The following is a 12,062-nucleotide window of genomic DNA, read 5'->3' as shown; positions in this document are numbered from 1 at the left end:
CAATCCTCAGTGGACACCGCACACTGCCAGATGAAGGATAAATCAATGAGGAAGTGGCAAAATCAGAAAATGAATAAGAAAGAGAGGACAACGGGGAGAGGAAAACAATTTGGTGCTGTTGTGGAGATGATAGGCTGGAGAATCCCTCTGCTGTGACCGGATACCAGGCAGACTTGTTTTCTGTAAAAGAATACGGTTAGAGACGGTTGCGAATACACAGATCAGGCTAAGGCCATTTTTTTTTTAGCTTTGTGGAGGCAGTCAAAGCAAACAAAACCAACAGATCAACATTTAAGTGGCTGGCGGGACTAAATCTACAGATCCTGCATAAAGGAGACAGACGATTTAGTGCAAAATTAAATTTAATGAGCTTCTAATAATGTTTCTTTGTGATGTTTTGATGCTACTTTTCAATAAAAAAAACACAAAAGTTAAAATCTGCAGTGAAGTCTCTCAGTTCTGCAGTTTTGATTCTTTCTATTGTTCAGCAGTTTTACATCGATATTGCCGTTTACAATACACAAAATACAAGAAAAAATATGCTCTACTTATGTTAGTGTCAATACCTGAAAAAGCATAACAATTGGAATGGAAATATGACTGAATCAGGCACAACACAAAATGGACATTGACGACAGAGACTGAACATTTGTCTCCAAGATAGAAGCAACGAAAAGGGGATTTTGACAAGAAACAAAAGCGAAATGACTTGGTCCGAATAAACTTTCATCTTGTGTAGTATTAGGATTCGTGTGTCCAGTATTTAAGCAACAGGTGAGGGAGGTGAAGGCTGTCAGTGTGGTTTGATCCACCAAAAGTCTAACCAATAATGATTGACGGATGGAAAATAGCAAAGATTAATTATTTACATGCATAATACTTCAAACGCCATCAATTATTGACTGACCTCACGAGCAGCTAAAACACAGAATCTTTTTTGTATTTGTTTCTTGCATCAAAGTAATGTATTATTTATTTATTTATCATTTGTTTTTGCTTTCTCACAAATAAGACTATGTGGACTACATCAACGTCTTATGATATTATAATAATATGATGATGAAAATTGTTTTTCTTGGATAGGCCAGACTTTACAGGATCGGTCAATATTTTTTTTTTTCTAATAAAACACATCTGATCATAAACAATTCAAGACAAGAACAAATTAATTTCATAGTATTTTATTAGTTGAATACGTTTGTCATCTACTCGATACAGTACTTGCAAAACATAGCAAAATATAGCAATACAAGTACAAGATTTCCTTCTCAGTCAAAATATCAAGCTTTTGTCGAAACATATCCAATGGTTTTCTGCTGTGTTCACAAATATAAAAGCACAGAGATAGCATCATCAGTTCAGTTAAGTAGAGCTGAAGGTGAAACATTATAAAGCTGTTTTGCCCGTGGGCTTTATTAGACAGGAAAGACAGCGTGAAACAGGGGATGAGAGAGAAGGGAGGACATATGCAGTAATTTGTCGGCGTTAGGATCTGAACTCACGACACTGCGGCTGGCTGCACTTGGGAGCCTGGCATACGTGCGGCGCCTTAACCACTGGACCACCGGGCAGCGCGAAGGTGAAACATTATAGGCCCGTGTTAGGAGTCGGACCACGTTCAGCCAGAGCCGACTTTTACAGCGTGAAATGAACAAGTGTGCAGCACAGAGAAGGACACCACCTCGGGAATAGTTTGAGATACAGACAAGTTTATAATAGACAAATAATAAATAAAGACTAACGTGTAAAAAGTAAAGTGTGTGTATAAAGTGTACTAGGCAAAGTCTGATTGACAGGAATTAAATATAGATTGATTTATTTTTTTCCTCACAGTTTTTCATAGTAGTACAGTACAATTAAAATAAGTAAGTGATCAGTAAAACACAAATCATGAAACTGACAGACGTATAAATTGGTAGTTGAATTCTTGAGTGGAACAGTAAAAACCTTACTTTTACACATCTACATTATAGTAAGAGTTAGCCACAAAGACAAAAGTATTTGAATCAAGTGAAGGCCGGCTCCAGATGACCCATACACTTATGCTTTAATATTAGGTCATTATATTATTAGCAAATGGTCAGTTGTATTCAATGCAAATAGTGATAAATAAATGTCCATTGAATTAACATTGTGTGTAGTTATAATTGTTGATGATTTTAAATAATCAGAGTGAATCTGTTTGAATAGTACAGCTGGAGCAGATGAGCACAGTCCTTCATCTTCCCCCAGTATTAATCCATGGTTAAAAAGTGCTAAAATGGGCTCATTTCCAGATCACCAGATAATTCTAAATGATGTTAAAAGTGCACAAATGTGGCTAATCTCAGGTGATGATGAAGCTGCCGTTGCTTTTTACCAGTGCAGATCAGATCTCAGAGCCACAGGTGCAGCGCAGCAGTGCAGAGACCCCAAATCACTTAGTCGCCACTTCGCCTTATTACCCAAAACTCACTAGAGCCCTGTTAGAGTATTAGCACAGTATTCTGCTTTCCATTAGCACTCCTGGTTCAAATGAACTTCGCCCGGGCCACAGTTGAACAAATATATATTTATGTCTGCACAGTCAGATTTGTGTGCATTCTTCTTCTGTGCTTTTAGGTTTATATTCATGGCTCGCCGACCTTCTAAACAGAAATGTCTCTCAAAGAGAAAATTCAATTTGAATTGTCCTTCATGACAGATTGTAGGTTGGGACCAGCTAAGTCCTGCTCAATGTGAAACTATTTTCCACATACATCTAAAGAATAACAAAGAGCTAGAGAAAGCACACGTCACTTTTAAGATAGAAAAACTAAACGTAAAGCATTTCAAACTAGGAAATTCCAAATGGCACCAGATAAGCATATTTTGTCAATAAAGATCTCTTCACATTTTTTTGCTTTTATGTTACCTTTTAAAGGAACAGTTTAGGCTTCATGAGATACTTGGAGAAAAGAAAATCCTGGCCCATAGTAAGATAAGTCCAACTCTGAGGAAGCTGTGGAAATGACCTGGTCTGCCATTTCAAACTACTGCGTGACGGCCATAAACCAACCAAAAGACACTGAAAAATGATCACTTTAGAGCATACAGTAGTATCACTTCACATTAGCATCTTCTCCTTGCCAAGATCTACTCAGCCTTGTCAAAGCTAAATGCCACATTCAAAGAGGCTCCAAATTCTTAGAGCTCCTCAAACACAAACTGCTGTTGCTCTTGTGTCTCTTCAATGCCGCGGGCAAACAGACGAATCAATTGGCACTGGACACTGCACAAGAACACACAAAACACAACGTTTATTACAAGCTAACAATAATCTGTGAGACGTTCAAACATCTCCAAGCATGTGTCACCATGTTTGGCAGAGGGAAAGTTCAGTGTTACCAGGGTGTTGATTTAGTAGATTGTGCTATGAATATCTAACATTTTTGACAATTAAATCGACAACGAGGGAGAATACATATAAGGTCTAATAATAAGTCACACCATTAACTTAATGCTGAGGCAGTATTTTCGGGGCTAATTATTATTTATTGTGTGTATATTTTCTATATATATTTATTTTTTTGACAGTATGATAAGATTTGAGGTGAAGAGGGTCAAATGATAAAAATCTATGACTCTATGACTGTTTTAAACAACTGTACATTTAAAAAAGGGTTAACGAGGATTGTTCCATTTTAGGGTTATTGTGTAAGTAGCATAAAGTAGTTTCAATATTAGTATTTATTGTTATACCCCTAGTTGTTGCAACAGTGCTAGCAGTGAGCAGTACTTATAAGGCCTCTGATCACCACATACCCCACAATCATGCACATACATTCATATTCCACTTATATACGCACAATAACTTCAAAATAAAGCCAACTTATTGTGATATTGGTTAAAAGTTCAATAAAATAAACAGTATTAATCTTTCCTAATTATATCTACATGTATGTCAGGGGTCTCAGATTTCTGCCCCACCGTCCATATGTATGATTCGGTTAGTATCACATGAAACAACTGCAGTAGCCATATTGTACTGCGGCCTCCCCTGCTGCTGGCGCACAAGTGGGAGAAAACAGAGAAGAAACCACATACAGAGTGAGAAAGCACCTGAGGATTGTGAGAGCAGAAACGTCTGAAACCGGTGGGAGTGACTGTCACGCAGAGGAGCCTAATGAGCTAAAGTGGCTGGAAAACAACTGCCTCCGGACTGCACTGGGCATCGCACGGACCAGTAATAGCCAGGTTTTTGGAATACTGTCCAAGTGTCTTTGATAAAGTTTAAACATGGGGCTTTGCTGGTTGAGAATCAAGCTAATTTGAAGCAACAACGAGGCATATACAGAATTTAGACGTAGAAAAAAAGCATGTATTCAATCCTGTCCATTAATTAAGGCGTGTGTAAACAGAAAGCCTGTATTCTAGACGCTGGTATTGTTCCATTTGTTGGCTCAAATGCATTTTCAATAGGAGTCATTCCAAACATCGTAAACAATGAAAAGCCAGGCCTGTGTTTGCGACTGACAAACGAGGACCAGAGCCTCGTTAGAAAACATTAGCGCGTGTAAAAGTGTTAAGCGTAGTTTATTGATGTAGTCAGTAGTGCCAAAATGAAATGCTTACAATCACTTAATCAATATTTCTTAAATGTAATGTTTTTCCGGAACTAATCCCTCCACAAAATGTATTTTGTTCATCAAGCACAAACAAATCCTGTATCTAAAAGTTTTTAGATATTGATTCTTTGTTTCTTGCCTTGCCAGCCAACAAACAAACAACAACATTTATGTTTTTATTTTGCTGCCTCATTCAAATGAATGGGACAGATATTAGATCTTATTCTATATTATCTTAGATTATACTATATTATTTAAAGCAGCCACCAACCATCACCGTTTTGATCATTTTGGCCCCTGCTATGGACCCCAGAGTTTGAAAGCCCTGCTCTACATCTTAACTCTCAGCTCATTTATCTTCCTTTTCCCACTTTATTTCTGTTTCGCCCGAACTAAAACCATGAATTATCGACACAGCAGCACTCAGACCAGCTCACTGTGAGAGCGATTAGCAAAGGGAAGAGGCAATAAAGGGACAGACCCATGCTTTAATTAAAGGGGAGTAGCCTTTTAACATGGGGAGGGCCGTTAAATTAGTAACATTACAAAGTCATGCATCATTGGCTAAGTACAATGGAGCATGAAATAAATTGTGTCCAGCTGTGCCGTAGGAATGTATAGAGACCTGGGAGTATAGGAAAAGAACTATGGACTAGAAGAAGTGGGATTCATTTTTTACTGAAAAAAGAATAAGACAAAAACAGAAAATAAACAAATACTTAGAAAACACGGTTGTTGCTTGTGTCATTGTGTCATAGCTTATGACACATGCATCTTGGAGAATGGTGACAGTGGAGCGCGCTGTGTGTAAAACTCTGTCTGCTCCACCACTTGCTTTTGTTTCACACGTCTTTATTTGTCAAAGGTTCACGTTAGATCCTGGTAATGTGGTGAAAATATCAGCTTGTATATTGCCGCTAGTGCAAGGAACTTTGCGTATCTCTCCTTTAGCTTAGACTGACCATCATCAGACACGCCCCTCTTTTGCGCAAATGTCAAAATACAGAAGCGCCGCAGACTTTGACATGTTTGTACTGCGCAGAGCAAGAGAAGAGGAGTGAACAGCACCCATAGATCCCCCGTGTGCGCTGCTTGTAAAGGGCCTGAGTGTATTTTATTCGTTACCTGACTTGAATGTCGATATGGGACAGGATTTCGCCGTCGCAGGTCCAGCTGCTGTGGGCGGAGCTGGAAGGGGCGGGGCATATTGGTGTGAAAGTGCACTTCTTGGGGATTTCACTGAGGTCCTCCACTGAAACCAATTCAGCGCGTTGCGGCTGGAAATGAAACTTCTTCACTCGGTGGACCTCGACAAACAAGTGGTCAAACTGAGGGGAAGAGCAGAAGGGATTATGGGGATTTATTCTGCTAAAGGAAGCAAAACATTTTCTGTGCGGACTACCTGGCTGCAAGATTAGACTGTTGTGCAGAAGTGCAGGTAAAGAGTACATTTTTATTACAGACAGTGTTGTAACAAAATTCATGTACTGAAAATATGTGTTCAGGACTATTTCATTTGGTAGAATTCAGAATATAGTTGCTTTCTTAAACTCAAAGGAATATTCTGCTGTGCTGCACATGATTATGCCATTTAGGCTTGAGCTGCACAGTACTAAATATAAAACACAAGGTGTCTTTTCTCTTCTATAATCGGTGATAAATACATGCATTACAAACAAACAAACAAACAAACAAATCCTATGTCACTTTTTTACACTATAATGCATGGTTATTTTAAGTGAAATAATTCAAAGTATTCAGAATACAGAACTCTGATTGGACCAAGCAGCATGATTCAGATTTCTGATGCATTATTCTGATTACAGACATCAGTCCAAATCAGTTTAAATTATGTGTAATACAAGACTAGGAAATGTAAACAAAGGCGTAAAATCAATAGGCTAGTGAATTATTTTCTGATTTAAAAAAAGTATATACTTATTTATATCTTATTTATTCGTAGAAAAAGTTTAAGTAGTCAATGCAAAAATTCAAAAGTCATTTTCAATCTTGTTTGTTCTTTATTTAGGCATTTTCAAGAAACCCAACTCCAGAGGGGAGGAGCCTATTGCACATGCACGTTGCCTTGGAGTCGAACCCAGGACCTTGTTGCTGTGAGGCTGAACACCCGTCACTCTTCTGCCTGTCTACCGTCTATATCACCCCTCATCCCAAAAACTCACTGACAGCCATTTATTTCACATCAGAGCCACTTTCTGAGCGTGCTCTTTGCATTCACACGGGACGTTGGACCTAAAAGGCTTTTTGACAAGGCCATGAATACGCTTAGAGTCGCCTCACTTCTGTTTCTCCTCGCTCAGATGGACACTGAGGCTGATATTAAGTGAACTGAGATGCAAAGTCACTCAGCCCTCATCACTCATAGTACGCACTTCAGCTCGATATGTAGAGTATAGCTCTAGTTCAGGGTTTCCCAAAGTGAGGGGTGGGTCCCACTGGCAGCGCTAATCATTTTTTATAGTGCAGCGTGCGTCTCCTGATTTTATTTTATTCATGGTTTACAGCAAATCCAGCTCTTGGTTCTTAAAGTAGAAAAAATGTTGGACCTAATTTTAATCATCATGTTTTTCTAATTGTGTCAGCATTTTGATATACCGTATTTTCCGGACAAAAAGTTGCACCTTTTTTCATAGTTTTGGCCGGGGTGCGACTTATACTTATATTTATACTTATATACTTTGTACTCCGGAGTGATTTATATGTGATATTATTTGTTATTTTCACACTTGTAACCACATTTCATACTCCAGTGCAACTTATACATGTTTTTTGCTTCTCTATTATGCATTTTTTGGCTTTCGACTTATACTCCGGTGCGACTTATAGTCCAGAAAATACGGTATATTTAATACTTTTGCTCCTGTTTTAACCTGTAAAGTCACTTGGATAAAATAAACATTAAACTGTACAATTACTACTATTTTATGTTTTCATGCCTTTTTCTAACAAAGACATACTCTACAGATTTGAGGAAAGGGAAAAATCAGTTTTCTCCAATTCAAAAGAGTTTTATATTCAAGCTGAAATTGTTAGCTGTGGCACAGACGCACAACAATATTTAGACTTTCCCATTCCGTAATTTTCTCCCATCTTTCTGCTCGAGTAGCATGGTAATACGATCCCGGCTGCACACACGGCTTGTTTTTTGGTAAAGTCTGATTTGGTGAACGTTAATCTCTCTAAAGACGTGCTCCACACTTCACAGAGCGGCCAAATCTTCCTCACTCTAACAGGATCTTCAATTTCTCAATTTCCTTCTGCTAAACGGTTAATTTTTCATTGAGCTTGATCCGATTCAGTAGACAAGCAAGATTGGATGGTCTTGTTGCCTTGGGTTGCCTTGGTTTTACAGAAGTGGTTTTCAAACACAGATACACGTCTTCCAGATTAGATTTAAACAGGAAGAACAGTTAGCAGTAATCGAGAAGAAAATCTGGAAGAGTTCACGTTTGAAACCATGACCCAAAATGACAGTATGATGCCGCCATCTGCTTGTCTCCATGGATATGTTATTGCTTTACCTAAATGTTCTACAGTATGGCATTAAACATATCTATCTCGCATTTAAACAATTACAGGTATTTTCGTTGGTAAAAAAAAGATAGTTGCAAAGATTCATTGACAAATTGTGACTTGTTGACTATAAAAATGTCATTTTTTGAGGATAGTAATTGTTGTCTGGTCCATGCAGACTCTAAAACACAGACAGAAAGACCTTTTTAGAACAAAGACAGCAGACTTTAAATCAAAATGTCAACAAGATTCTCCTCAATAATGAATTTGGTTCATAAATATTCCTAGATTCCTATAATCTAGAAGACTTCAGTCAAAATAGTTTAACCTTCATTTGGTTGATAATGTATTTAGAATCTCAATGTACAATTTAAATAGTCGTTTGACTAAAATAGTTTGTGACAGCCTTAAACCACCTTGAAAAACATCTGTAAGCAGGGTCGCCTCCCCATAGATCTCACTATGGAGATGGATACGTTTACCAGGCAAAGCAATAATAATATTATTGCTTTGCCTGGTATTATTATTATCTCCCGAGACACAAGCCGGTGGTGGACCCTCCACTCTTTACAAAGAGGCAACTTTAACAGTGAAACTGTAATTATTAGTCCTATGACATATCTGTGAGTCACGCTATGAAAGCGGCCGCTCTGCCATGTCTCAGATTAAAATGTATTTAAAATGTAAATGAGGGCGACAGGATATGAGAGGCTTCAAAACTTTGCTGTCCTCATACATCAGCATGGTAATCGTAGCTCTGTGGGGTTGTACTGAGCAGAATTAATTCACTCTTTCTTCAGGAACATGCCTCCTACAACTGTGACAACGCACGAAGCCGGCCGAGCTTGTGCACTAGTCAACCGGACAATGGGTGAACGTGCCACGCTTTGGGGACCTTCTTCGCTTGGGCAACGTTTTGGTAAGGTTAAGGTAAGGTTAATGCCACTAGAACAACCTGTCAGGAGCGGCTGCCATACAGCGCTCAGGAGCTCAGCTTGGTGGGTCTAGTGTGAGCCAACAAACTCTTTATTCAGGTTTTGTTCAGACTTACAGACAAGTATAGATTAAAACAACAACTCCACCAGCAAAGCGCTATTGACCTAAGTCACAGTGCAATTTCTTCCAGACAGCCACTATAGATAAAATTACTGCTTTGTAAATGCTATAAACTGTCCCAACGGCGTACCCTGAGGCAATAATTACCTATCCCACCAGACCCCCGGCGATGCTAGTGTGATCCTACAGGAGTATTAGACCTCTTCCATTCATTACTATAACCGTGATGCAGCCATTACATACCTCCTCTCTGGACCAAACTGCGGGTTATTTATGAAAGGTAGGAAAGCACCGGGGCTCAAGCGTCTGCACTAAAGTGAACTGTAGCTAGTGAAATGAGCGGAGTCAGCAGATGGAGATGCTAGCACAGCAGTGGGCTAACTCCTGCCTTCTGCTCGCCGCTGCACACTACAACACACTTCAATTTATCCAGGCGCAGGTTGAGCAGCTCCTGGTGGGCCACATTAGGTTCAATGGGGAAGAAGACAGGCTGGGAATCGGATACTGCAGTTTTTATTACTGCTTGGAACTGAAATGGATGATTAAAGTCGACCACTACGCAAGGAAAACGTGTTTACTTGACTTTCTTTTCTCTCTCTCGTCCTGATCACTTATGTAAAATAAATACATGTACCATATGCAACTATATGAACCACTTTTAGGGTATATCAGAAAGGCATAGAATAAAAATACTATAGACATACCACGGACACTGTAATACTGCTTCAAAGAACAGACATTATACTTTTGTCTGCTATATAGGTATTATCTATGACACCTGTGCATCATTATTTAATATTAATGATATTTTAAATTGCAATTTACAATGACGTAATAACATAAAAAAGCCTGCCACATGCCCCTTCACCGTAAACACATAGCTGCAGTTAATTTTCTTTCATTTCCGTTTTCTAACTAATGTAAAAAAAAAAAAAAAAACTTTCTGAAAGACAAAATTAAGTTAAATAGGACAAAACAGCCAGATAAAAAGTCTAAGTAAAAGTTTACATTTAGGTCTATTTTTTTGGGATGTATATACATTTAAAAAAAAAAAAGTCTTTCCCTTCAATTATTATTTTTGGTTATTATAATGTCACGAATATCGATTCATTAATAATCTTGACATCCCTTGTACAGAAATGTCTACATGACGCTGCTAAATCCTACATATTTGACCGTTTAAGACAAAAGAAAATAAATCAGTTAGACGGCAAAATAAACAGGAGAATAAATCGTTTTGCATCAACGAATCCCTCCAAATACGACGTTGAATGCATGAATGAGAAAGGAAAACAATAACATGGTAAAGAGCTATTAAAAATCGATTTAGCATCATATGTCTCCTTCAATATTTTATGTGAGTTGGGATTTGTAAACTCTCTAGTTCAGGCATGTCCAAACTAGGGCCTGGGGGCCAAATGCGGCCCTCAGACCAATTTTTGTTGGCCCCCCGCGTCCTGCTATGTCGGCCCAAGCAACAAAAACTAGTACTTTTTACTGTGAAATTGGGAAAATTCAGGCATATTGATGTTATACCAACCTAATATTAATGTTCTAGGTCTAAATAAAGGTGTGGAGGCTCATCGCAATTACGTCAAATGCCAAATTTTGAATGATTCACTTTGTCATTCAACAAATTCGACGTCGTCAAGTTGTTCGTGGCCCTCTGCCCCGTTTAAGTTTCAAAATGCGGCCCTTGGTGAAAAAAGATTGGACACCCCTGCTCTAGTTCAAGCATAAACAGTTGACCACGTCCAGGGTTAGATTGACACTGACAGTAATGTTTAGCACTTCAAAAAAAAAACCTAATAATTCAAGTAGGTCTTCGCACAATACTGTAAACGCTAAATCCCCCCACCTGGTCGTCCTTGTTGGTGTGCCGCAGCAGGTGTTTGAAGAAGTCGATCCTGGAGCACTCGCGGACCAGGATGAGGTCTACGGTCCCGTCAGCGAGGTGTGCCGAGGGGGACAGGCCTTTGGGACTGCGGGGACAGGCACAGCTCATACACGCCGCGTTTATGGCCATGAACTTCCCACTGAGCACCGTGCAGCCGCCGCGCCGCTCTGGAACAGGCAACAGGAAACAGGAAATACTTGCCATTAAAACAAACCAGTGCAATATAACAAACATATGAAATGACGGCTGTGTTTAGCTGTTCTGAACATCTCACATTGTGTTTCTATTGCTTTCAAACAACAACATGACAGTAAGAAAAGCCAACTTGCTTCAAAGATGAAAATGGGATTCAATTAAGTTAATTTAAGAGAAATCAATTCAAAACCAAATGATGTAATAACCAATAAGGATTCTGAACGGACAAAACAAGATAAATAGAACCAAGAATAATCAAAAGAGTTGGTGTCTGAGCACGGAGTAACACGTGTTGCATTTGTAAAAACTAAAATGTGTAAAAATAGCATGTACATAAGGACATAAGTGTACATAAGGAAACAAGGATCAATACTAAAATTCTAAATGTCCCTCCTTGACTCATGGCTTTACTTTACTCTTTTAACATATGGAAAAAGGCACAATTTGCCACATGTCAAAATTGTTTATAATTATTTAAATTACAATTACAAATACTAAGCACTTGACGTCCAAGCTGTCACATGGAAAATGACAGACTTTTAAACTGAGTACGTCTAAGTCCCTCAGCACATTTGTTCTTGGACGCACTGCAAAATCTTCTAAACGTGGCATGAGATTTGGCCAAGAATCCAACTATACTGAGCCGCTCCATTATTATGTTAAATCTGGGTTTTTCTCTGTCTGCGCCACGTGATGCCAAAGGACCATATTTGCTTTTGTTTATATAATCCTCCAGTACTTCTGCCACCTGAAACTGGCACAAACTTAGGAACAGACTCTGCGAGATCTACTCA

General features: G+C 38.8%; 1 protein-coding gene and 1 long non-coding RNA gene across 2 annotated transcripts in view; one reads left to right on the top strand and one right to left on the bottom strand.

Moving 5' to 3' along the window:
* Positions 1 to 1,263: 1,263 nt before the first annotated feature.
* On the top strand, positions 1,264 to 1,738 carry LOC140368142 (uncharacterized). The gene is made up of 2 exons (XR_011928150.1): positions 1,264 to 1,378; positions 1,580 to 1,738. It is a non-coding gene; the product is annotated as an uncharacterized lncRNA (long non-coding RNA).
* A 61-nt stretch (positions 1,739 to 1,799) lies between these two features.
* The window catches only part of cerk (ceramide kinase), a 53,582-nt gene continuing 43,319 nt past the window's right edge, over positions 1,800 to 12,062 (bottom strand). The window contains exons 11-13 of the mRNA XM_072455047.1: positions 11,035 to 11,240; positions 5,712 to 5,914; positions 1,800 to 3,250 (exon numbers count right to left, since the gene is read on the bottom strand). Of these exons, the coding sequence (XP_072311148.1) occupies positions 3,166 to 3,250; positions 5,712 to 5,914; positions 11,035 to 11,240 (494 nt within the window). The 3' untranslated portion in view covers positions 1,800 to 3,165. The remainder of the gene's footprint in view (positions 3,251 to 5,711; positions 5,915 to 11,034; positions 11,241 to 12,062) is intronic.

This window comes from Eucyclogobius newberryi, unplaced genomic scaffold, assembly GCF_026437365.1.
Source record: "Eucyclogobius newberryi isolate DKJ021-1_F unplaced genomic scaffold, fEucNew1.0.hap1 SCAF_2, whole genome shotgun sequence".
Taxonomy (NCBI): Eukaryota; Metazoa; Chordata; class Actinopteri; order Gobiiformes; family Gobiidae; genus Eucyclogobius; species Eucyclogobius newberryi.
The sequence above is the reverse complement of the archived record's forward strand: the minus strand, read 5'-3'. Positions and strand labels throughout refer to the sequence as shown.